The sequence below is a fragment of the Phaethon aethereus genome (genome assembly GCF_964289735.1).
Source record: "Phaethon aethereus genome assembly, chromosome: 6".
NCBI lineage: Eukaryota > Metazoa > Chordata > Aves > Phaethontiformes > Phaethontidae > Phaethon > Phaethon aethereus.
In genome coordinates, this window is record NC_138580.1 from 30,768,935 (window position 1) to 30,796,684 (window position 27,750).

Consider the following 27,750-nt stretch of genomic DNA (forward strand, 5'->3'; position numbering starts at 1 on the left):
AAATCCGAGGCAGTTCCTTACCCACAGGAGTTTGTGTTCTCTGAATGACTTGCTATAGGTAGCCCTGTTCATACAAAGTTGCTAACATTGAACTTACAGCTTCCCAACACAATTTTTATATCTTATTTCACTTCATTTTCCATTTAACAAATACTGATCTGTTCTTAAATAGAAACCTTCTTTCAGAAATCCAAACAATTATGCTCTGAGACCAGAATACATGGTTCCAGTCATGTAGTCTGGCTATTTAAAGGCCAGTTGTCATAGGACTTCCATGATGTAACTTGTGTATCAAACCTGTAATCTTTGGTTGAGCCTAAATAATTTTCAAAACACATCTGAAAGAAAATTGTAAAAAGTAAATAATTCACTTAATGTTTACCTGCCTTTTCCTTACAAATTTTACAACAAATTTTGCAAATAGCAGCACTTAATATGTTCTTGGCATTACTTGTATGAGGTTGATGAGCGTAACTGCAGTCTTCACCTTGTTATCATTTGGTTGTGGAAGTGTTTATCTTCGTTTCCCCCTGCCCAGTCCCAGGCTAAAAGAATTTCAGAAAAAGTTGACTGTATTGAAGGGCTTTGAAGCTGATAGGTAGTTGTGGACTTCAGGAAAAATGTGGTAAAGATATATGACAGTGTGACAACTTTGTTGCCTGTAATTGTTATATAACAATACCAACTTATTTAAGGGTGGGGGGGAAGACTGACCAAAGTACGTCTTAAAATACAGTGTCCCTTCACAGATTCTGTTTCTTGTTTCTGTTCAGGCAGCTGTTAACCTGCAGGTGCTGTCAAAAAACCACCAAACTTTTGGTGAAACCTTAACTTAAAATCACTGTCTTCATATGTCTAGTATGGCTTCAAACAGCTCATATTTTATTGTCTCCTCAATTTATCCCTTTTCAGGTCACTATTCTTAGGTTTTAGTCTCTAGTATTAGGCTACAGCTTCATTTCACTTCATAAGATTAAAATTTTCTGTGACTTAAGGACTTCTAAGTTTTGCCAACCTGTACTGAGATGACGCAGAAAGAGAAAATAACCCTTGTTGCTTAGACCTATTTAAACATCAAGCAAAGATGTCTAATGATGCCTTGTGTTTTAAGCACTCTTGCTATTGCCTTGAGAATTAAATTTATGAGAATTCAAAAGACTTTAGAATATGACTGTTGTATATAAAATGGAAACAGTTAAACAGTTATCCTTGAAAGGTTTTTTTTTTGTTTCTGAGAATTCCAACACACTCTTAGAAGAGCTAAATCTTGCCACTTGAACAAGAAGCCTCAAAATTCTTTAAGAACAAGCTTTAAGGAGTAAAGTTCTGCTATTAGGATTTACTTTGAGCTGTATCTAGAAGTGTGATTACAATGTCTCACATGATTTGTTCCATGATGCTCTTTACTTTGTTCCACTTGTCTTTTCCTTGTACTATATTTGGTAAGGGAGCAAGAATGGGATGATGTGTCTGTCTTAAATAATGTATATTGTGGCCTGAAGCACTTAATGCTTCTTTTTCCTCCTCCCCCGTTAATAGGCAGTACTTTTGACTAAAAGTCTGAAGAGAACAGTTTAATCATTGTTAGAAAACGGGATCAGTTGTCCAAAACTCAACTTTTCTATTTGATACTATGTCATTCTATTGGAAATATGTTAACATCTTTTCATTGGGGTAGGTTTTTACAAAACTAAGTTTTGCTGCCAGAATTTTTTTTTTTTCGTCTCTAAAGGTAAGAAAGAAGCAAAAGAAATAAGAAAATGCTGGGATCAGAACGGGGTGTTGTGGAAGAATGGCTGTCAGAATTCAAGGTAAGCCAAGAAGATGAATGATAGCTATACCATTGTCTTTATGCCACAGAATGTTGATTATTTTTTTTTCTTAAATATCCAATAATTAACATTTAAAATATCTATTACTTGATCTTTCAACTTCTTATAGTGCATAAAGCATACAACGGTCTATGTACGTGAGTCAGCAGTACATAATATACAATGCATAGTTCTAACAGTATTTTATTTTTATTGTTTATTATTGTAGAGCAGAACACTGCTATAGTAGTGTGGTTTTTAAAGCATGTATTTCTGTGTAGGTCGAGGTGATAGAATTTTAACTAACAGCTGGATAACGCTGCCCAGATATCTAATAGAGCAACCTTTTTATTTTTAAAAAAATTAGTAGACATGTTTGGAGTTTAAAAAAATATTAAAAATATTTTGCTGGTTTTTCTATGGTCTGCATGAAATGAATTGTTTTGTCATGCAGAATCTGAAGTATTTTTAAGCTATTTTACGTGTTGATAACTATGCTGAGTGAAATACAGGATAATGCATAAACAAGAAAACTGGATTTCGTGACCTATATGAAATTAATCTGTTATTTAAAGTAAGAATTAGTAACTCCTCATGTAATTGATGTTACACAGTAAGTCATTACATGCTGTTGTTGGAAATCTGTTGAGGAGCCAAGGTTGCAAAATCTACAGACATGGTTGCTCAATGGGACTCGAGACTGTCCATGTTCATTCTAGATTATCCACACCTCTTAAATAATTCAAGTTGATTTGATAAAAGCTTTAAAAAATGCCTGTTAAATACAGAATATCAAGAAAGACAGTTCTTATATCAAGCTGGAGCAAATGATTTTATGAAAGATAAATCTGAAACTGCTTTTGCATTTAACCCATAATGTTGGTATGTGCCCCCAAATGCTGTTCATATGGAAAAGAACTGGTACTGAATGAACTAGGTTACAAGTCTGCAAATTTACTGAACTTCGGGAATTTTTCTTGATGTTGGGATGAGACTGAATCCTTTTGTGGAGATATTTAATACTTGGAAGCACTGATTTATCAGGGTAACACTTTTTTTCCTTAGGCATTACCTGAAACTCAAATTTCCAGCTATGCAGCCACATTGCACCGAAAAAAAACGCTGGTACCAGCTCTTTATAAGGTCATTCAAGACCCAAATAACGAGGTAGGAGACTTCAAAAAAGATTTTTTTTCACATTTTATATCTTTCACCCTACAACTAAAACTAGAGTAATTGAGAAGTGGAAATAGAGACGAAGCATTCTTTGAGTCTTCGTTCTAATGTAGTCTAACTTGGGTATCATCCCTCTTTTTCCTCTCTTGTTTATGCTGACTGGTAGATTTTACTTGCCACAGCTGACTGTAACACTTGATTTGGCTTGAGAAGCTTTCCCCACGCTCCCATCGCCCCCTGCCCCAAAACCACCTTTCGGTCATCACAGAGACAAAACAGGCCTTACTCAGTGAAAATCAGTAAGACCAATGTGCTTCTCACCTGGTGGCTTACTACAATGGGAGATGGAATCAATTTATTAAAGCCTATTAAAATAACCAGCTCTTTTGCTTATAGTAGTATGATGTTTGTGTAATTTGGTTTACACTGCTGTAAACAAGAGCAGAACCAGGTCCCCAAAATACAAATATACACAATGAAAACATACCTTTTCTGTGTAAATAATTCATTTTGCAAATTATGTTAAACTGAGCTTTCTATTCCATTGGTTTCTGCTATAAGCATTTCTGGGAAAATGTGTGAAATAAAACTTTTGAATAAATTGTGCAAGCATACCATTCTCTGCTATGTAAACTACTTTAGATAAAATGCTTCAAAATATTTGATTTATCATCTGTGATCTCTTGTATATTTAGAAGTTAAATGGCAAGTGTACACAGCAAGGAAGTTCTTTATTTTCCTAAGTACAGCTCAGCTGCTTTTGGAAGCTGAATGCTTGATTTAGCTTAAAGGAGATTGCATAATGCTCATGCAATATAAAAAAAACACTTCGTAGCTGTCAGCTTCATTTCAGTGTTACAGACAGCTTTTATAGTGACCTTTTTCTTTGTACTGTTACTGTTACTTTGTACTGAAGCTACTGTTATTCTTTCTCCAACCTGAAGCCACCACAGCTGCTGTTGTCTTTTAGTATGTATGTATTTGTGTATAATTCTTAAAATGTAAAAGCTTTCCTTTGCTTTGAGAATAAGCATGGGATTGATTTTTTTTTTTTTAATGGTGCAAAGAACCAGATTTGCAAAAAGAGTATGTTCTTAAGGGTGTGATAGTAATCTTACGTTATTGCACACTGATGCTTGTCAAATATTGCTCTTTGGAACTGCTGTTGCTGTTTGGGCCTGATTCTGATACCAGGTATAAGATAAGCAATACCAGAATCAACAAGCAGAACTTGAAGTTAGTCATCTTTAAGGCAGTATGTATTTCCTTGCTGCAGTTATTCCAAACTTATTGAGGAGAATAACCATAGTGAATTCATTACTTTGCATAATTTTGTGGTAGTATTTGGCTCTGAGAGGTTTTTAAAATATGCTTTATAGGGCATTATTTGTTAAAAGGGTAACTGATTGCTTATGAAGATAAAGCTTATGTGGTAGACTGTTATAAAACTGTACTTGCTAGATTCTTAAACTTGATGGACAAGTAATTTTTTTTAGTACAACTTAATCATTAAGTTGACCTATTTTTAAAACTTCCTGAAAGGGGCAAACTGTTTATGGCAAATTTTTCTAGTATCACAAAATTCTATCTTGATAAGACCAGGATTATTAACTTAATGTGGAACCAGCTTGTTCAAGAACCAAAACAACCAACCAAGGCATTTCTTTCTTTTGACAGCTGTCTACCAATTTGAGAGCTATCAAATGAAGGCAAGCACACTGTCAAGTTAAATACAATTATTACTGTTTACCTTTTAGGAAATTCCCTGACTTTTTTAAGATGGAGAAGGTAATGACTGGAACAGGAAGTTACATGAAGAATAGGCAATGCTCTTGCTCATAAACAGCTCATTTAAATTAATAATGTATTGCTTTTTGCATAATACTTGAATTCTGAAGTAAAGTGCTTTCGTAGTACTGGTTTTTTAGATAGTTTTATAATTTTTAGAGTTGATTTATGGTTGTAGACAGAAATGCTCTATGGATTTTAAGTTAATGCAGTACTGAAATTTAAACATTGAATATTAATGTGGGGCTATTTAGGTTTAACTTGGAAAGCTCAGCCTTGAAACCAAATGAGATCGCCTTTGCAATGCCAAGTACTTCCCAGACCCAGTACTCTTCAAATAATAACTAATTTCAACCATTATGTTACAGTTAAGCCTAAAATAAGCACATTATTTTCTACCATGATTGAATTCTTCAAAAAGGCAAGCATTTCCAATCTTTGTCATGCATTTTATAATACATTATATTTAACTTCAAGTTATATAGCTCTTAGGATTTGTCAAACTTGTAAAATGAGCCAAACTAAAACTATTTGTCAGCTTCATTAAAGCATGACTAGGCTCCATCTCTCTGAGCTAATGAAATGAAGCCTGCTAATTGTCACTTACTGTATATTTAAGCCAGTAAAGATTCTATTTGTAATTGTTTGTTATGTTAATTGCAGTTTATGCCAATAGGAAAGCTCTTTTAATACAAGTTTTTAGTTTGTCAGGAGAGAGATACGGTTATAAGAGGCTTTTTACTTTTGGCTGTGCTACTCAGTTTCCTTTGACTTTGGACTGAAGATCTTTGGAATTAAAGTGTGTATCAGTTCATGTATACACACACTACTGGTGACAAAAGGTCCATTTCCTCTGTTTATCAACTGCCTTTTCAGTATTTATATTAAAAGAATTAACTGGAAGAGGCTGGTTCTCTGAAAAGCCAGATAACTAGGATGCAAGGAAAATATTTGTTCTTTCTTACAGTGTCAAGTTTTGTGTTTCCAGGTGGGAGACAATCATACTATACTTTGATAGGAAAAACTTGGATGTTCTTGCCTTTGAAAGTATTTGTGTTATACAGTCTTTGTGATGGCAGCTTTTTCTTGTGGACTTAGAGCTCTGAATATACCAAAAGCACTATAGTAGTTGCTACAAACAACTTGCAGGTTTTCACCCAAGTAATTTGCAGTTATTAAACCTTTTGCACAACTAATACGACAATTGCTAGAAATGAGGAGTATTTACATGCTTGCAGTACCAGTGACTGGATATTGCTTGTATCTTTCTAGGGAGCATGGTTTCACTTAGAAGACTTAATTTTATAAAATTTTCATTTGAAAGATGTAGAATAAACCCAGTAACTGCTCTGGTTGAGTCTCATCTGACTTTAGCTGAAGTCAATTATTCTTTTCCACTGTTTTTAAGGGGACCTGGATTAGACTGGCTAACTTCAAATAGGAAACAGCTTTGGGCTGCTGTCATCTCTAATCTAATAGAAGTACTAATTATAGCAATGCTGCTGTATATATCTGGTTTCTGATAATTTTTTTAGCTTTTCTTGCACCTGTTGTCTCGTTGCAGATATGCTTGTATTTATTATTTCTAGAGATTTCTTCTTTTTCTTCATGCTAGCTTCTTGCTCATACTTTCTTTTAATGAAAACCTACAAATTTATTTAGTGGTCTCTGAATTATTTATTAAGTGCTTTTTTTCATTTGAACATCTGAAATGGGCTAGGCCTTTCCTAAAACAAGGATACAGTTCTGTCTCTGAGGATGTGGACATTTACTGTAACAGACAGTTTTAATAATTAGCGTCACTTTTAGATAGGAGTTTCTACTAAGTAAATATTAATTAAGAAAGAATATAGTTATGCATCTTCTGAACGTAAAGTGCTATATATGTATATATGAAATACTGGAATAAATATACCAGATAAAATAATATATGCTCAACTTGATAAAGTTGACTTGAGAAAGCCCTAGCATTGTTTCATTAAAATGATTGCAATAGAAGCTTCATGGGCTCCTAATTTCATTTAGATCCCAAAACAAAAATTAAATAGTGAAGTATTTTATATATATGACTTGTAAAAATCTGTGTACTCCAAATTGCTGGTCTTCTCTCATTCTGTATTAACATTGTCAGTGTCAGCTTTTTTCCCTCCTTCCCTTATGGAGTCTTTCTTTTGCTTCGGTTATAAAAACAGGCTTTTAGCTTAGAGTAACTAGGCTGTCAATCAGAAGCCTTGTTACACAAGGTACTTATACCAGAGCCTTGTCTAAGAAGAAATCTGTCTGATAGCAAAGTTTTATTTTACATAAATGCCATGTTATGGTTTATGGAATAAGTGGTTTAAAAATTGTATGCTTCATTGACCAAAATACTGTGTGTTAGAAAGGAAACTAATGTGTTCACCCTTTCTTGGGTGATACTCTCTTAAGGCAGTTATCTTGATAGAAAATTCTGTCAAATTTATTTTTCCTATTTGTGATATACTAGAGTTAAAATGTCTAAGTCTGGATATGTGTACGTGAAGTTGTACAGTCACACAGATTTATGTCATTACACATTTATCAAAGATTCATATGAATCACTTGTAGAAATGTCTGTCCCTCTGCTGACAACAAGGGACTTCTTCAAAGTTTTTTAAGAGGATAGATGGTTCACAACAAACCACAGAAGTACATCTTTATACGGCATAGCAAAAGTGACAGTGAATTCTACAGGAGATTCTGGGTACTAAGATTTTGATGAGTAGACAAATTAATGAAAGAGGAATGCATCATAAATGCATCATGCTCTGAAAGGCCTGACCTGCATATCCCTGGGAGTGAGAGTATGTACTGAAATAGGAGTCATGTATCACTTAGGAGATACCCAGTGCAGAACAGAAGATCAGCTATTTATGCCTTTGTCTCACCAGTACAGCTGCTATTGTGTTGGTCAAATATAGGGTTTTTATTGCTTTAGAAAATTATATGTATAATTTAATGTTTAATATTATCATGAGTGTACATGAGAGCTGCATAAAGTGTACATGGTTAGAAAGAAGACTTATTTGACATTCTGGCCTCTATCTTCTGACTCTGTAACTCTTCTATATGAATATAGACACTTCAGGTTGCATGGATGCCTCTTGTCTTTTTGGATGTTGAATCCCATGAGTATTTTCCTTAAGTCAGATCATCCCATTTCTTAGAATGTAATACCAGGTACTGGTCACAGACCTTGTCAGAATTCCTCTTGGAATATTTTTTTTTTGTAGTTTTTGGCTTTGATATTAAAAACTTGACTAGTCATGGGAAGGGAGGAGATGGTTTGATGTGGTCCTTTTTTTTTCTTTTTTTTCTTTTTTTTTTTTTGCCCCCTGTTCTTTAACAGTTCTGTGGATGCATCTTAACTATCGGTTTGTCATTGTAAACTCTAAAAATGTCAGGGTTTTTCTCGTGCTTGCATCACACTGACTTGATAAGGGCCTCTTTTGATTCTTGTACTGAAACCCAAAGGGCACCTCAAGATGGAAAAATCAGTGTGCATTGTAATGAACAAATACATGCTTGTTGGGTTTGAGACTAAAAAGCTGTAGGTAAGAAATAAATTCATATTTCTGTCAATAGACTTGTCATTAGCAGCTAGTCTTTAACCTTTGTACTTTTATAAACCTTACAATCACACCATTAAAGTTTTATGGAGCACATAGTTCAAGCCACGTGTTTGTCACATGCCTTAAATTAGTACCTGTATATAAAATAAATCTCATACTGACAGCCCTAGGGAATAATGTTCTCAAAGCACAAGAGGTAGTGGCTGTAGTAAGGTCACATTTCCTAATAGTGCATACTGGTGCCCCTCAGGTCTGTCCTTACAGATCTTAAAAGGAATGCATGTATCAGTTTGGTTGGTTCACTTACCTGCCATCAGGGAATGTCATTTTCACTGGCTGTAGTGGCTATATGATACAGTGCCTATATTTGCTATTTCATTCTCCCTTATTAGAGAAACCTAACAGTAATTCATTAGCCTTTTTGCTTTCCACAGCTCCTGGAGCCTGTTTGCCACCAGCTCTTTGAACTTTATCGTAGTTCTGAAGTTCGTCTCAAGAGATTCACGCTGCAATTTTTGCCAGAGTTGATCTGGGTATATCTGCGTCTTACTGCCAGCAGGGATAGGCAGAGTAATGGTTGCATTGAAGCATTGCTGCTTGGCATTTACAACTTGGTAAGTGAGATGAGTGGGAATGTCTGAGGAAAGCTTTGGTCTGAGGTTTTGTGTTACTAACCACTAGGAATAAATATTGGAACAATGTATTCAAACTTATAATATGCTTTCATGTAAGCATATTATAGTTTTGAATACGTTGTTCCAATAATTTAATCTAGAGAAAAGCATAATGTAATGAAGGTTTAGTAAGAATGTGTTTGCAAAAATATTTTTTATAGTAATCTTTTTGGGACAAACATTTTAACTAAAAAAGATCATCTCATGGGCTTTCTTGAACTGTTAAATATTTGTGTTTGTAAGGAAATTAAGTAGCCCTCCTTAATGTTGAAAAACACAACTTTCTATGGAGGTGATTGTCAGGCCAGTATGCTTGGTCAATCTTCATGTGTCACTTTCCCACATCACCCTGCTTACTCTGAATATGTCTTTAATGGTAATGTGAAGCTGCAACCACTCTACATGCTAGCACTTAGATACACACATGTACATTTAAGGCAGAGAGCTTTCTTGAGTGGAACTGTGATTCTAAGAATAAGTAAAAGTAACCAGATGATTAAGTTTGGCTGTTGGATGTAAAAGTAGTTTTTTTATATCCTTACCTTAGCCTGGAAATGTTTACTCTTTGTAATGTTATGTGGCTCTTTGATAAATTTAGCAATGCTGCCAAGATAGGCATTCTCTAATAGGAATTTCTGTGTTACAGGACTTTAAAACATATTATACTGAAACATTGCCCTTCTCTCTACTATCGCAGTAAACTCCGCCTTTAAATTGTGTATTATGTTTCTACACATGATGAGACACAAAACAGTCTAACTGTGATTCTTATAACAAGAATTTACTTTTTTTTATGTCTGTAGATCAGCTCTAACAACTGGAAGATTTAGTTATTTTAGATTTATTCTGATAGAAAAAGCATTGGAAACTGCTTGCTGATTTTTGATACTGTTTGCTGGGTTGAACTAGCATGTGTATCTTTGTTGACAGTTTTCTCATAAAGGTCCTTTTGCAGTTCCTTTGAAAGTCATGTTGGTAATTCATATGTAATTCCTTCATTCACAGTAATTCCTTCATTCTCTCCAGATTGAGGAAGAAAGAGGCCTCAAAATGGACAGTGGCTCCCACTATTTTCTTTGCTTAAGTTGATGATATTTTTGCCACATATACTGAGCCTGAAGGAGTGAAGTTATTTTCTCAATGCTTAGAAAGTGAAAGACAAGGATAAACCTTTTGTATTCTGTTGTGATCCTTAAAGCCTACTACAAGTACTGTGCTACCTTGGACTAAGTTTTTGCATAAACTGGAATAACTAGAGCTCATTGTTTGGAAATTTGCTTTACAAAGTGAAAAGGCAGGATTTTAGACTCCTTTTTGGCGTAGTCTTATGTAATTGTTCTTCGTATATTTGCTTTAAAAACTGCTGAGTTTGCTTATGTAGTAGCCTAGCAACTGTAAAATCTGGCCAGTTTGAAAGCCTTTTGAGAACATTCTATGTGTGTATTTCTTACTGATAAAAGGCCTGAAGAAACCTTGCCAGTCCCCCTGATTTCACCTTTTCTCTGTGGTGCATCATGTGGTGCATGTGGTGCTTGCCCATTGTCAGCAAGTGACTCATCAGCCCTTGTGTGTCTATATCTTTTGGGCTTAAAGTTTAGCCTTGCTTCACTATGCAACTCTATTATAAATAAATATTATAATGTAAAGGTGGGCTAGAAAAGATTTTTATTCTTTTTTGGTTTTGATGAAGTCATACTGATCAAGGAGCCAATGCTGATTCTGCAAAACGGTCTATGATGAAGGTCTTTCCCACTTTTTAAATATGTATGTAAATTTACCGATATTCTGCAAAAACAGTGAGACCTTAGGGTGTTAATAGTCTTACCAGTTTAGATCATCTGACTACTTCTTTGTTAAATGCCTTCTAAGAGTTGAAAATTATTCCAATCCCTATCTCCTTACTTCTGTTTGCGTTTTGGTTTTGTTTTTTAATGCAGGAAATCGCTGACAAAGATGGAAACAACAAAGTTTTATCTTTCACCATCCCTTCATTATCTAAGCCCTCAATATATCATGAGGTAAGATAGCTGCTGTGGTAAATTAGAATTAGATCTATTAAAGGAATGAATACTGTATCCATTTGATGCAACAGGCCATTTTAGATGCATCTTGTTGCAGTAAGTTTTCAATATCAGTAGCTTGCAATTAGTGTAATTGAATTCAATAGCATTAGTAGAAGAAAAGGAATGTAAATGTTGAAAAATCTTTGCTGACAGTGCTCATTTTGAACGGAGGTTAGTTGTGTTGTAGTTGCAGCTGTGGGTTTTTGCCTCTTACGTGTTAGTATAAAAGTAGTTTTCCTTCTTCTAACTCCTCCTTAGTACAGTTTCAACTTGGAATCATGTTTTTCTTTCTCTACAGTTGCTGTACAACTGTATTGTCTATGCAATTAAGACAAACTTACTATAAATGGATATATAAGAATCAAAGTTGAAAATTGCTCTCACCTGTTCTCTTGCTTTTAAGTGTGGAAGATGTTTGTAATAATTAAAATTAGGTAATGTTTTTAGATTTACTGTATTCTGGAATAAGCTTCATTATAACAGATCACAAGACAAGTGTGTCTTTTGGCTTGGGTGGTTAGGAGTTTTTTAACGCTTTTGGGGACCTTTTATTTATGGTTTGATTTCTCCCCCCTCCTTCCTTCCTCCTTCCCACCACCTACTTCAAGCCATCTACTATTGGATCCATGGCTTTAACTGAAGGAGCTCTATGTCAGCATGATCTCATCAGGGTAGTTTACAGTGATCTTCATCCTCAAAGAGAAACCTTCACAGCACAGAACCGGTAGGTGGATGTATTCTAACATTAGAGGTGCTTCACTAGGCAGACAACGAGTCCTTAAACATTAAGACCAAATATATTATGTGTTCAGTCCTTTCTCAACATGAAGTGCTTGGAAATAAACCTAGAGGACAGTCTTGGTAATCTTGAGGTATAGTATTTTTGTTGTTTGATCCAACTTTGTATGTTCTTCTACTAGTTAATTTAGAAGAGAGTAACTTCTCTGTCATTTCTGTGTCCATCAGGAATGTCTTTGGGTTTATGTCTGTCAACTCAAGTTTTCCTGGAAGCGTAACAATATTCAGCTTTGTCTGTGAGGCTGTCCTGTTTTTTTCCACAGGAAAAGAGGAATAGAGCTGAGTGGCTAGACAGAACTAGGGATGAGAGAAATTGCCTTGCTATTGTAGTAACTGCCAGCTTTACCTGTGTCTAAAGACAGCTCTGGGGAAACTGATAAAATAATTTTGAATGCATTGCAGACTTTTCAAGTTCTATAACTTTGTCCAAATATTATACCATTTGTTCAAGAGACATCATTGTTCAAGCCAAGAACTTCATAGTTCCTGCATATGCGAGTGGTTTTCAGTAATAATAATTTTAAGTGTTTAATACTGAACCTTTAATATCCTGTTTCAAGTTAGTGAATTATAACGAAAGAGGACTTCAGGATTTGTGTGTTTACTTCTGACACTCTTTCTTGTGGGGTATTTTTCGAGACGGAGTTGTAGAATTCTTGTCTTAAATTCTGGTGAAATATTAAGAATTTAAAGCACGCAAGGTTTTGCTCTTTTCTCTTTTCAGGTTTGAGGTGCTGAGCTTTCTTATGCTGTGCTACAATTCTGCTATTGTCTATATGCCTGCCTCTTCTTACCAATCACTTTGTAGGATGGGTTCCAGGTGAGACACTTGCCTTTGAAATAGTCTTGCAGGGTGCATCTAGACTTCTAAATATTCTACCAGCAAAAAAGGGAATTTACTTATTGTGTTTAGTAACTTAAAATATGTAACTCTTGGTCAGTCCTGCAGTTTCATCGGAAATTTGAAACTGTGCTTGCATACAGATAAAACACATGGATTGTCTTACTAATGCATGGGGTTCTGTTCTAGTTATGTAACTGGATATTTGGAAGGAAAAAAAGGAGTTTTGGGGGGAAATTAGGTGAAGCTACTCACACTGATTTGCATTTTTTAGATTTACATATCTTTCAGACATTTTTCAGTATGGTCAGCTTAAAAATCCTGTGAGGAATACTGTCAGTTTCCTCTACTTCCAAATACTGACGTCTTGCTTCTGAGGATGGTTTATATGAAGTATTTGCACAGTGTTCTGGGTTTTTGTGGTTTGTTTGGGTTTTTATTTGGTTTGTGGTTCTTTTTTCCTTCCTTTATTTTTTCCCTGAATAATAACATCCCACTTTCTGGAGGATTCACTACCGTGGTTTCTCAAAGCCTTATACATACCCTTTATATAACCTTCTACTTGAATAGACTTAGGAGGATCTGGTTGGCAAAGATCCCTGCTTTTTGTTCTGAAAAATCTCAAGTGTATCTGATATTCCCATATGACTGTTTTTACCAACATTTTTGTCTAAAATGAGATATAGCAAACAGAGGAACCTCTTTAAATGTTTTTTGATTTAGCCTATTTGCTTCAGCACAGTATTACCACCAAAGAAAAGCATTATATGTAATTCAGTTAGCTAGTCTGATCCTTCTTTGCTATATTCTAACAACATATATTCTGTAGTAATACATGCATGCAGTTAAGATTATAACCTGTTTTCCCATGATTTCTGATGGGAATGGGTTAATTCTTGGTATGCTTCCATCATCTTCACTTGAGTTGTGGCTATGCTAAATTGGCCAAATCTGTTGAATTTTCCTGCATTTGAAAATTAGATCTGCCCTTTGGGTAGAGAAGAGAGACAACATTTTGTAGGTTAGAGATTTTTTTGTTGTTTTTGAAACAGTGCAGCAGTTGCTATGTATTAGTGGCCATGTGTTGCTTCCATGATGAAGATTCAGATATTAAAGTTGTGAATAAATTACTCTGTTCTTTTATGGAGACTTGATGCTATGTGGTATATGCAGGCCTTTTTCAAGAGTCAGAATTATTTTTTTTGGAAGGCAGCTGAGAGCAATTCTCCAGAATACAGTATCTCTGTTATCCAGCTTTAGGTAAAAGGTGATTGCATGCTGTCATCATATACATTAGATGGGAGATGACCTATTTCTCTTCTATACCACTGAAATATTTCTTTTAAAGAATTTTGCTTTTGGTCACTGAATTTTGAGGACAGTCTCCTACTTGGTGGCTGGCAGTAGAGAACATCTTGCCATCTTCATTCTTTAGAAGCAGGTTATGATTTGAAGAAAACAGATGGAGTTAATGGCTATATGGGAATAACACTGGATTATCAGCAAGCCACATCTCGAGGCACTGTTATAAAACTGCTTTAATGGTTGGAAGAGCCACATAAGAATGTTTTATGTTGTGTGCTTATATTTTGAAAACTAAACTAAAATCTCTGTGATGCAAAGACATTTGTAGTCTTTGTGGGGTTAACATTTTGTTACAGTGCTGTGTTTTTTCAGGCTGTGTGTGAGTGGATTTCCACGGCAGCATGAGAAATGCTGGAAAGAACACTGTGGTAGAGTGGTGTTAGACCCTGACTTCATGGTGCAGCTGCTTACAGGTGTCTATTACGCCATGTAAGTGGATTTTTTTAAATATAAATGTCTGGGTTTACATGAATTAAAATATAAAATCTAGTTGTTTTGTGATTGAAAAAGAAATAAACTCATAACTCAATTAGTCTATTTCCCCTTACTTGCTCACTCAGCCATAATAATTTGAAAATATCTGTCAGCATTAAACTGGGTGATGAAGGGCCAGTGTGCTCATGCTCTCTCCAGCACCAGCAGGGCCAGCAGGAGGTGCTGAAGAGATTTAGGCTTCTGGCTTCATCTTTTCCCAAGTTTCCACTAGCAGATATCTTCTGTTCACAAGCATACTGAGCTTGGATGCCAAGATAACCTGATGAAATGCAGACCTGTTGAATGTCAGTAGCTTCTGAGGTAGCAAAAATCCATTTCTGATGGAAATTCAGTTCTGCTAAGTAGAACCTTTACATCTTGATCCCCCTTTTTTTTTATTTTTTTAATTGTTTAAGTTTGTCCTGATTATGGCATCAACTTTGTCTTGCTTGGAGGTGACAGGGAGCAGCTTTTTTGTTATACCAGTAAGATTAATAACAAAATGCTTTGTCCATACTTCTAAAAGAAGTGAAGGGGTTGGGGTGTACGTGAAGAGCTGGATGTGGGCAGAGAAAAAGACAAGATTGAGTTTGTAAGATACAAAAGATAAATATCTGTCTTTACTTTTTAGATACAATGGTCAGTGGGATCTTGGCCAGGAGGTATTGGATGACATAATTTACAGAGCACAGCTTGAACTCTACTCACAGCCTCTGCTGGTAAGAAACAATCCATTGCAATTTATGGACCTGGTTAAGAGGAGTATGGATGTGTTCTGAAGTGGACTGATAATGAAAGCATTTGTGGAAATCTACTGCACTCCCAAATGCAAGTGGTTATAAACAGCTGGTGTTTTCAACATAGCTATGTATACCATGATTTTCCTGCTTGAATATTAAGCTATCATGTTGGGATCTCCTCATTGGTGATGAAAACTAGGATTTTTTAATATATTACGGTTGGATCAAAATGTTTACGCTGTTTTGGTATAAGCTACCAATGAGTGATTCGAAGAAGCTTAACTGAATGGTTGTATGTCATAAGACATTAGCTGCGAAGAAAGGTGTTTTCTTTGCTTCTAGACCTTCAGCGGGGCTTAGAATATGCTGTGTGGTTTAACTGATAACACAATAGAAAAAGCAACAACAAGATAGAGCTGAAAGTGAAAAGGGTCTCCATCTCCAGAATCAATGTCAGATTTTGATTGATCAAAGTCATGCAGGTCTTAATCTTTACCTTCTTTAGAGGAGTAGCAATAGAATGGAGTTCTGCTTGTTTGGCTTTTTCAGTTTCCACTGTACTTGCTGTTATGATCATAAAAAGAGAGAAATGAAATGGGGAAAGTGGTGAAACTGGGCTGGATGCACGTGATTGGGGAGAATGAGGACGTTGACAGAGAGGAAGGAGGAGTGGAAGGATGTTATTTTTTTGTCAGATATAGGAATGAGGATCAGCATAAGAGGGACAATTAAGAAGAATAAATTGAAGACTGTTCTCTCAGTTTCTGCATCAGAATTATGGCTAGAAGCCTTTAGTGCTCCTCTGAACTAACAGCAGTAAAATTTCACTGCTTTTTACATAACTGAGAAAGGAGTGGATTGGGAAAAATCTTTTAATGTGGTAATCTGAGATCCCTTGCTTCTGCAATAAATTACATAAAATTATTCTCTTGATGAATTAGTATTGTCTGTAAAATTTATCTACAGGCTTTCTGACACTGCTGCATTTTAAATGCTTGGTACCCATTGAATTATTATAATAGTTGGTTCCTTTTGGAAGTGACTCATTGCTCCATCAGATTAAAAGTTTAAAATTAAATATTGAACCTGCTGAATTGGGCCACGCTATCAAACTACTACATTTAAAAAGTGTGTAGGAGGTTCTGGAACTTAATTCAATTGATGATATGACAACTTTCAGTCCTGATTGTTCATTTTTAATGAGTTTGGCCTTAGAGATTACTTTTAATTGTAAGAATCTTCTAGAATGTCTTTGTTTTTTTCCAAAGTTACTTTTGCCTCTCCACTCCATTGTCTGGTGCTAGTGACATCATGACATCACGAATTTTTCCCCCTTCCCCAGTATTCAGGTTTTTAATGCATATGTGCACAGGCACATCTGTGGGGTTTTCTTCTTCATACTCTGGTCACTGCCTTGCTTCCTATCTTGTTTTACCGCAGTTTTTAAAAAGCAGCTTTAAGAAATTGCCAGTTTGTAGAAAGATGACCTGCATGTCCTTGGCCTCATGCTATATATTCAAGCGATTTGACTTTTTCAAAGGTTGGAGTCCTTCCACCTCTAATTTAGCAGCATTATAAAATTTTGTATTTTAAACTTAAAAACTACTGGCACCAAGTAAAATATCATCAAATGTCCCAGAGAAGTTTCAAGCTCAGCCTCTTGAATTCAGTTTCAAGTTAGGATTTCCTAAGAGCAGCAAATTTTTTGAAGTCCCTTTAATATTCAGGCAAGGCCCCCCCCCCCGTATTTTTAGATAGCTGTACTCAAGCTATTTGTATAATTATGGGAATGCCATCAGTCATCATTACAATTGGACACATCATGGTCCCTGTGTGTGGGTATGTCTCTGGGAGAAATATTTTTGACAATATAGTAGATCCATGCTCTTATTTTAATAGGTTTATATTGCCTGTGGACTTTAAAAAAAAAAAAAAAAAAAAAAAAAGGTGGGGGGAGCCGAAAGAGCAGCATCAGAAAGCTATGAAATATCTGTAATGTAGAAGCAGTCATCTTTCGCTGTTACCCAGAGGCTGCACTGGAAAGGACAGGAAGTAATGCAAGGGAAAGGCTTTTTCTGGGAAAAGTATCTCTCTTAACAAACACTGGGTATTGGTTTCATAGTCATGAAAACTGGGAGTTTCTACAGAGGGAAACTAATTGCCAAGACTCAATATTACTACCAAGCTAGCCTGGACCTGGGGAGCAGCTCAGTTCCAGTCAATCAGTCTCTTCCTCTGAACACAAGTTTTGTGCTTGTTTCAGATGGAAATCCGTGTCTTCAGTGCAGAGACGCACAGGCTTTCTTAGCCTGGTACACAGGAAGCATGGATCAGCAAGTCCCTATTGTGACAGCACCTTTATCCAGTGTATTTTATTGATGTACTTACTGCTTCTGTTGGATGTTCTATTCGTTAGAGCTCCTTTCTGATAGGTGAGAGCAGATGTTTGGTCTGAAACCAGCCCTTCTTTGTCTTTGATAGTTGCAGACGTGGGTTGCCAAGTCTGAATTGTGCTGTTTGTTTTCCTGCCTTTCAGTGCTGGGTTAGACATAGTGAGCAAGGGTTTTTTTGCATCCCAAAGGATTACAGTCTTGGGGGTTTTTTCTCTGTCAGAGAAGGACTGTGACTCATTCAAACCGGTTGTTTAGATTGTTTCAAAGTTTTACTGTTGCATTGATTTTTATCTCCATATGGTTCTTCTTAGTCCCCAGAAGTACAATTTGTGCTGTTAGAAAGCGCCAGCTGTTAAAAGGTTCAACAAGCAGAAGTGCTATATCACTTTTTCTGGTCCCGTTGCAGAAACTTTCTGCTACTAATTTTTAGATTTTAATGCTGTATACTTGAGAAGGGTACCTATTCAAAAGAGGGTGGTGCAATTCTAGTGAGTAGATGATGGGAAGGCAAACCGCTATATACTGTTGAACTTGATCTGCTTTGGTTCAGTAAAGCAGAAATGAATTTCTGAAGTCTTTAATGTGATCAAGGATAGGGTGAATGCAGTTTGTGCCATTTTGAGAGAATGGCATGGAAAAAGGCCTATGTGTGAATAGGAGAGCAATTCACAAACAAGTGCTGAGGCTGAGAGAATTGGCTAGCAAACAGCAAATCAGCACTGGACAAGTGGAAGGCAGACTGATAAGGAGCATTTCTGTGATGGTGACAATTATCTTTCGTGCTGGTTAGAAGTCAGACAGAAAGGCAGTGGAGAAGATGTTTAATGAGGAGTTACAAGATCACAACAGCAGCTGAAGATCAGGATCAGCTATACGACAGCCATTCCCACCCCCCCAGGAAGTGAAAAGTCTTTGAATTAGTTAATATCCTCTGATCTGTGGCTTTACTGAAATACTTTGATTTCTTCTCATGGTTGCTGGATGGTTTGCCTGTTATAACTTGTAGGGAAGTCACACTTACTTTTTATAATGTGAATAAACACCTTTGATTCATGGAGCTTTTATGGCCTACCATATGCATTGGTATAGTCTTTTTATCAAATGATATCTGAGATCTTCACAAGACAAATAGTACAAAATTCTGCCAATAAGAGTGTGTTCCAGTGGTTTAGTAGATTTCTCATAGTTTGTGTTTTTGCAAATGCTAACAAAAGATGACTTAATTAGAGCAAATTTGGTATATGTTGGCTTTGGGATTCAAGGAATTTGTTCAATGTCCCTTACATTTCCAAGGCCTCTGGCAACCTCGGAATATCAAGACAACATTGATGAGATTTAGAAGTGCATTAATTCTGTCACTAGGTTGAGGGGAACATGTGAAAAAGTTGCTTACAGCATAAAACTAGGAAAAGCTTGATTGTAGTAATGCACTAAACAGTTCATACTACTCCATCAGCTAGCCACCAGTCTTTATACAGTAAACAAAATGCCTGTTCTTAGAAAAAGAACATGGTCTAAAAGGAAGAAAAATATGTGTGTATGTGTTGTCAGAAAAGTGGAGTATCTCGCAAAGATGTGTATTCTAAAGCAGATATATATTTCATTTGAGTGGAAAGAACAGACAACCTTATAGTTTTATCTGTGTCTTAAAATACAGTTTACATGCCTTTGCCTTGAGCTAACAAGTAGACTACGTGTATTTAAGACATGCAGACCACATGTATTTAAATAAATATGTTTCTCTTGACATATATGAACTCTGTTCCCTCCAGTTGCAAAACAAAATGTTTTCGTGATACAAGAGAAAATCCGTTAGGAGACAAAATTGCTTTTCATAATGCTGCTTGTAAACTGTAGTGGAGAGAATAGCCTGCCCAGATTATGGTGGGAACTGTAGCTAGGTAGGATTTTAGAGAGATTAGCAAGTTACATTTTTTCATAGGTGTTTTATTTTAAGTCTAGATGTCTCTGACCATCTGTTATTTTATCTAGCTTCATTACAGGGGGAGTAAAGAGCATGTAGGAAGTCAGATGTCTGTGAAACATAACAGATCTATGAATGAAGTTGTGATGTTAAGTTCAAAATGTGTCTAATTTTTATCGTTGGTTGGCTGTATACATTCAGTAAGGTTTTGGAAAATCAAGATGTGTTCACTTTGAATTTTTTTTTTAAGTTCTAAATCACATTTTGTGTGCAGCAACTTTTGTTATTGTTGAATTCTGCACATTCCATAGAGACGCAGCTTGCATTTCAAGAGCTGGTATGCAAGTTCACTTTTTTGAACAATTTACTAAACTAGGAAGCATGAACTGAAAGTTGCTTTTCTTAATTTTTTTAAAGTAAACCTCTAATCCCACAAAGGCATTTTATGGGGAATTTAAAGAAACGGTTAAAACATCAAAGCCAAAAGAGGTCACTTGTTTTCCTCAAAGCTCCAAAACAAAACCTCTGACTTTATAATAGGCTAATACAATGAAAATCAGATCTAATAAAGATGAATGCATGTTAATGATTTGGTGCCCATTGCTTAGGCTGCAATTTTTTTTTTTTTTTTTTTTAAATCTTGCAAGTACCTGCAGTATAATCCTCTTGGTTAGGGTTTTTTTTTTGGGGGGGGGGGGGGGGGGGTGGTGGTGGAAACTGGCCCTGTCTCTGCCATGCACAAGGCCATATTCTGTTTGCATTGGTTTGGCCTGTGACTCAACATTTATATTTTATGACAGAATGTCATAAAATTATTTTCCTTGTCATTTTGCAGTCTCTTTTGGATGGAGATCTTACTGTGTAGGTTGTTACCTCTGTCAGTACAGGTGGCAAATGTGGAGCGAAATAAGTTACCTCAAAAAAAATGTAGAAAATTCAGTTATATTTATGGGGTAGGTTTTCAGCGTAGTTACCAATTGTGAATCTGGATGGGATCTGGCATAATTAACAGTTCTTGGTTGTTTCCCTTTCTGTATCTAGCAAGAGATCTAACGTGGCCATTAGTGCAATCAAGGAGTAGTAGTACAGCATTTTACTTTTATCTTAGGTTGCAAATGCCATGAAGAACTCACTGCCCTTTGATGCTCCTGATGCATCACAGGAAGGCCAGAAGGTACTGAAAGTAGAAGTTACTCCGACAGTGCCAAGGATTTCTCGGACTGCTATTACAACAGCTTCTATCCGTCGTCATCGCTGGAGGAGAGAAGGTAAGCTTTCTCTGCCAAGAGCAAACACTGTAGTGTACTGTATTCATCATCATCACTATAATCTGGCTTCTGAGTTTGAATGTTTGCAGAACAGTTGGTTGGGGGTTTTTTTTTTTGTTTGTTTGTTTTTTGAAAAGTGATACTCCATAACAATGTACAGTGTTTTACATCTTCAGAGCACTGCATGGACATGAACATTTGGGATGTTCGTTTTGTTTTTGATTTGGTGATAACCTGTGAGGTAGGTGAGAAAATGGAGAAGCTGGAAAATGTTCAATAAGACATCTTTTTTTTCCTCCATGTAACACAGCATAAAATTGTAGGGGTAGAGTTTGGCTTAGAATTTGAGTTCTTTCTTCAATCCACACTAAAACTCAACTGCCTCCCATCATAAATAGCTGAGGGGATGAATGGTGTTATCCAGACCTTGATAGGGTTCCAGCTACCTAAAGCTACTGAAGGCAGTGGGAGCAGGAAAAGCTGAACATCACACTCCTACCATCACGTGGCCCAATTTAGAGAGGGGCCACATCACAAAATACCTTTGGATAGCTTAGAATTAGTCCTTATTTTTCTTCAGTGAGTACTTAACGTTGTATGCAAGTGCGCTTGACTGTATGAAGGAAAAAAAAAAGTAGTAATATTTACCTTGATATGATGACATCTTCAGTGTAGGTGTAGCAAAAAGCTTACTTTGAAATCACTTTGTCATATTTATAAAGCTTTGTTGCTGCATGTATAAAAACGTTGATTAAAAAAACCTGCATAAATGCCTGGAGGTAGAAAGTAAATAACCTAAAAATAAACTGAGGGAAAAGGAGTCTGAAAACAAGGATTACATATTTTCCAGTGGTACTTTTAATTCTTTTTTCTGTATTGTGTGCAAAAGGATTTGATGCCCTCTGGTCTTCAGCTGAATCAGGATGACCAGGATAACAAGTAGCTGTCTTGTGTTTTCTGGACTCTGGGTCATGTTTGTTTTCACTGTAGTTGCCATTATATTCATTTGCTAGTCTCTGGTCTACGGTATAGCCTACCTGTCCCTTTCTATGGATGTTCTCACAGCTTTTAACTAAGCATGTGTAGTGTTTTGTGTTTGTTCCATGTCCGCATAAATCTATTTTCCCTGCCTGGGTTGGAATGCCAAGAAAGAAATAGAAAAGCACTAAAATGTTATATGTTGAATCCCAGATGGCTTTGACTTCTCAAACGAGGCTGACTCAAGCATACCTGGCTCACCGATCCAACACGGCTCCACAGACCTAGGGATCAAACGTGAGCAAGAGGGGGAGGTGCTGATGCGCAGGACCCCTGAGCATGGCTTCCCGGAGCCCACCTTGGCAGCAGCCACAACAGAGGGTAGGACAGAGATGAGGAGGCAGAAGTCAGTGAGGCAGTTGCTGGAGGAGGATCCTGGCTCCCTATCCCCAAGCAGAACTTCTTTCCATTCTAGTGTGTGTTTCCGCTATCCCAGGGTGTATTAGCTTCTCTTTGCAATACACGCATCCCCTATATACCTAACATCAGGTCAGGTACTACCTTTTGTTATCATGTGGGCTGGCCTGGGGTTTGCATCTGTGTGGTGAAAGACTGCTTGGCATGGCAAAAAAAAAAAAAAAAAAAAAAGACACAGAGGCAATAGCCAAGAGCTTTGGGATTGCTTGGAAACTTTCTATTACTGAGCATGTTTAATCTAATATTCAGAAGGGAGAAAATGCACCAGATGAACATGAAACTAATCCCAAAAAATAGGCAGTATAGAGTATAAATGGATTTGGCTACAACTTAGTTACAACACTGTCTTGTTAGTCTGCAAGTTTTAAATTTCCAAGAACAAAGTTTCCTGTTCCCATCAAAAGTCATGCCTAAGATATACAACTGCTGATGTTTTTGTTTGCCAGTCACCCTTTAATTGAAAATTCATACACATACAACTCATTTACATGAATGAGCTGGCTGATCTAAAGACAAGTACCAAAAAAAGCTTGTGTTTTCAAGAAGAAATCAGGTTGTCATGCTTCTAACGACTTTAGAAATAATTACTGCTTTCTTTCTCAGTTATGCTGTCCACAAAAATGCTGTAGGACTTCATATGTGTGCCCTGCAGCCAAGAATAGCAGATAGAGTAGCTGGTAGAAATTTATTTTGATTAAGTTCATCCGTTAATTTTCTCATCTTTACTCCATAAAAGTTGTGGTTTTGAGTACTGAATTTGAATCATGACTTCTCCTCGGAGATGAGAATTAATTTATTGTAAATTTAGCTAAACGTATTTTCAAGTGTTCTCCTATCTTAAGTCTTCTTTTCTATCTGAACAGTCCTTTATTATTTCCAGCCTCTATAAGCATATCAGTTGATCATAAATGAGATTTATTTGCACATTTGGATATGAGCTACATAGGTTTCAGATTTGTTCTTCTGGAAACAATCTGGAGATTTTGGAGATTTAATATAGTGTTATTGCAGAATCCTTACCCTTGATCAGAGTTGCTATCAAATAATAATTAAGACATCATACTTCTGTAGAAGATAGTTGCATTAAAATGTTTAGAGCAAGTTTATAACCTACTCCTTGGTGCATAGTGAGTTTGAGCATGCTCAGTAAATCAGTCCTGTCTTCTCCTAAATTCACTTGTTCAGTTGGTCTTACTCCATTTTACTAAACTTTGCATGTGCATGATCTAAAGGATATGGAGAAGTCCTCAGCTGCAGAGAACCTTCTGGGAGAGACAGGAAATGGGAAAGAAGTTAATAAAGATGTGGCCTTTTAGACTTAATTATTTTTTTTTAAGACATCTATATAATTTGGCACGTTCTTGGATTAAGATATCATTCCACATGCTTTACTTCAATAGGAGTGGGTTGAATACCATTTCCTTCTGTAACATTAGCAATGTATAATTACATGCTTGGGCAAACTGAATTCTGCCAGTTGATAGCACCTGGGAGAAGGCCAAGGAATGGAGTCTGGCTTGATTATCAGTATAGAATTACGTGTGTGTATATAGTGGTCTGTTATTTTACTGATGCTGATTTCACAAAGTTTTGGCTAGCAAATTCCCTCTTATAATTTTGATAGCGAACAATATAATGAGAAACTGATCAGTTCTAGTGATTTTTCAACCTTCAGGTACGGGAAAGATAAACAGAATAAAAGTCACTTTAAAAAGCTGTATAAAACCCCTTCAGATCAGTGTTTTGACCCAATAAGTAGAAAAAAACCAGAAGATTTCAAGAATGACTCAGTAGTGCCTTACAAGGTATTCCCTTTCCAGGTGGTAGCAGCTGTGGTTATATGCCCTATTTTGGGTCAGTGGAAAATGCTGTATCTACATCTACAGGATTGATTAGGTACAGGCATAATTCTTTGTGGACAGACTTATTCTGGTAAGGAACAGTGAGAGTCCTGAATACACACTGTAGTGCAATTTATGTGGTATCTGTCAGATTGCACTGTCTCTTTCTCTTCTGGCCTTAGAGTAGAAGAGTGCTTCGGAGGAGTAGGTTTTTAGTTTTTGTTTTCTTTGTTAATTGTCTTATTGCTTGGGGGTTGGGGAGAAAACTTTATGACTTCATCCAGTTTTTCCCCCCAAACAGAGTACGTAAGGACACACACACTTTTGATTCTTTTGGAGGGTAGTTTTTAGAGGAAAAATAATATGTATTGGGAAAAGAATGTGTTTGCTGCATTATTTCAGTCCCACTGAGAACTTCTGTAGGCATATGGATCTGACTAGACAGAAATTCTCTTGCACGTTGTCTTCTCTATCTTCTTCTTTTTTTGAGCACTGCTAAGCTGCTTTGGCCTCTGTATAGTTGCAGCATCCAAAAGCTTGCAACAACCCCTCTCAGTCTTGTCTTTAAATTCTGTGGATAAAATGCTACTTTTTCAGGGTGACTCTTGTGCTTCACTGTCCCTGAATAGGAATATCTGTTTTAGCATCCTGTTACTCAGCAGTGTTTTAACATAAACTTTGAAAGACAACTAATGTTTTTGTAATAATAAAAAGCCTAGCAGCATTGTCTGGAGATACCTTCTTGGACATTACACATCTCTTGTTTGAATAAGAAGGGCTTGAGAGGGGACTTCAGCTGCTGCTATTGCTGCTTGTAACCAAACACGCTTTCACCCAGCTTTGCATGATTATATAAAGAACCATAAGTGTTGCTTTATTAAAAAAGTGCTCTTGCTTTCGGTATGTTTCAGTTATGTCATATTTTTATTAGCATCTTTGATTATGTGTGGGAATGTTGGGGCAGGGGTGGGGAATGGAGATGTGGTAGATTGTGAATAAAATTTATCACTGTCTAATGTAAGGAAATACACTTATGTCTCAATGAGAAGATGAAGGCCTAGTTTGACTGAACAGGGGTGGGCAGGAAGGGGGGAAAGTATGTGTGTGTTAAATATGGTTACAGGAAGTTAAAGCAAATAATACATGCTTCATTTTAATAATAGCCCTTGAAACTTAAAAAGCTTCTTTTTCTAAGGTTAAAGGTTTTACCAAGGAAAGAAGACTGCAGTAATGTGAACTATATTACCTTTCTGCTTCTGGGAGGCTAATTAGTCAGAAACTTATAAAACTGCAGAAGAATCTCCGATTTCATTGTGCTTGAGAAAGGCCTGAGAATGGTCTGATTTGGACACGGTTAAACAGCTTTTGTAAGCCGGTACACAGTATTGGTAATTCCAAGGCAAAGTTTCCTGAAAAGAAGTAGTAAGTTTAAAACAGAATAATAAAACCTCCCTGTAAAGTTTTCTTTTTGCTTTACACTTAAGAAATTGGATCAGGCTATGTTCCTGCTACACCCCAGAGGCAGCAACAACACTGAAAACTTTGTGTCTGTTCTGCTTGCCATAATGTAAAATGTTCCTTAGTGCTCTGCTAACAATCAGCGTGAAAGGATGAGCTTCGATTCAAATGTTAGAATCTCTTGAACCTTGCCACCACCTTTTCTCCATTCCACAAAAGAGATTTAAACACATTTGCTTGGTGGCAGGCTGGGCTGAACAAACTGCCACTAGAGCAGTACAGTGGTTTTAGCTGAGACAGATCCACAGGCTTTGCGGATTTCTCGCAAATAATCAGGCTCCATAGCTTTCATAAAGAAAAACAAAATTCTTATAGCCTGAATATCTCCTTTTTTGCTAACATGGTTAAACTTTATGGTTTTTTCCTATTGAAACAAGATACATGGAGCAAAACCTCAAGCTCCATTTTCAGTTTTGAAATTTGAATGCTGTTCAGTTTTCAACTGAAACAGTAACTCTTATTTTGAGTACTTGGAGCTTAGAAAAAGGACTGGAATAAGTTTGGGGTTTTTTTTAATTTATTTATTTTAAAAAAAAAAAAGTCTTTGTGTGGAGCCCTAATCATATTACAGGCCTGAAAACAAGAATTTAAGAAAGAAGTTTGTCAGGCTTTTTTTTCTTTTTGAGTTTCCAGTCAAAAGCACAATCCCTCTTCTAGAACATGAAGTGTTTCAGAGGTTAAATTTCTCTTAATACAAAGGTAGCTGTTTTTCTCTGAAAAATCCAGATGCTGAGATAAAAGCAAATATGGTGGAAGCACCTAGATAAGATTGCTGGAAATGCAGAGAGGATTGAGCTCTGGAGGAGAGAGTACTAGGAATTAGGTTAATCTCCAACAGAAAGTATAGTCACATTGTTTGAAGTGCCAGCTACATACAACAGAAACCTTCTACTTCTGTTGGATCATTGTGATTGCTGGCCTAGGAAGCAGCCTAATTCTGAAGCTTACCAAGCACTCACCAGAACTTACTCTGACTGGAAGAGATCCTGAAGATGCTTAGATCTTGCCTCAAAATAGGATAAAAATAGTCTGAAAGGCTTTTTTGGTTTGGTTGGTTTGGTTTTTTACCACATGTAGGAGGAAGAATGGGCACCAGTATCTGCAGACAGAACTAAAACAAATTAACCAAATGGGGCCTAATTCTTCTTGTTTATAGACAAAGTTTGGGAGATATTCTGACTGATAAGTGATGTAGAGGAAAGACAAATCAAGCCAGGGAGTACTTACCATTAGATTCTCTTATTCTGCTAAATAAGAAAATTACTGTCTGAGAATCAGAAATTTTAAAGCAAGTGGAAGCCAGGCGGATTAGCAAATGAGGTTTGTTTTGACATTCTGTGCACATCTTTGTCTTCATGTAAGTTGAACGCTTATTGTGTGTTCTGATTGGTTTGGGGGTATTTTGGTTGTTCTTTTTTCTTAATAGATGCTGAAGGTGTAAATGGAAGAGAGGAATCTGTGAACCTTAATGATGCTGATGAAGGATTTTCATCAGGAGCTTCCCTCAGCAGCCAGCCAGCTGGGACCAAACCTCTGTCATCTGTATCCCAGAAGGGCAGCTTAAGGAAAACAGCAAGTGGGCGTTCTGCTAAGGATAAAGAAATCTCTTCTGCAGCAAAATCCAATGAGAGCCCTCGAGATTCAGTAGCTCGTAAGCAGTACATGCACCAATCCACTGACCTTGGTGCAGATATAATTGAGATGACACCTACTAAGAAACACCTCAGCCTGCCCGCTGGGCAGGTGGTGCCAAAAGCCAACAGTTTGAGCCTGATCAGGACCGCCAGTGCTTCCTCCAGTAAATCATTTGACTATGTGAATGGCAGTCAAGCAGGCTCCAGTGTTGGAGCTGGTACAGAGAGTGTGACCAATCTAGCAGCTGGCAACACTAATCGGTTTTCAACAATCAGCCTACAGGAGGACCGACTAGGCCAAGCTGGGGAAGGTAAAGATCTCCTGCCGCCAGGAGCTCCCCTAACCAAGCAGTCTCGATCTCCAAGTTTCAATATGCAGCTGATATCCCAGGTGTAA

The 27,750-nt window shown here is 36.7% G+C and overlaps 1 protein-coding gene across 2 annotated transcripts; it reads left to right on the plus strand.

Annotated features, from left to right (window-relative positions):
* Nucleotides 1–1,760: 1,760 nt before the first annotated feature.
* On the plus strand, nucleotides 1,761–27,750 carry HYCC2 (hyccin PI4KA lipid kinase complex subunit 2; the record flags this gene model as incomplete). Of its 2 annotated transcripts, XM_082001639.1 has the most annotated exons (11): nucleotides 1,761–1,811; nucleotides 2,877–2,978; nucleotides 8,800–8,979; nucleotides 10,977–11,057; nucleotides 11,711–11,826; nucleotides 12,625–12,720; nucleotides 14,419–14,535; nucleotides 15,212–15,299; nucleotides 20,746–20,905; nucleotides 22,097–22,264; nucleotides 27,146–27,750. In XM_082001639.1, 11 exons carry the CDS (start codon nucleotides 1,761–1,763, stop codon nucleotides 27,748–27,750), a joined length of 1,764 nt encoding a protein of 587 aa, XP_081857765.1. The 2 variants fall into 2 exon arrangements, with proteins under 2 accessions (XP_081857765.1, XP_081857766.1); XM_082001640.1 differs by lacking the exon at nucleotides 22,097–22,264.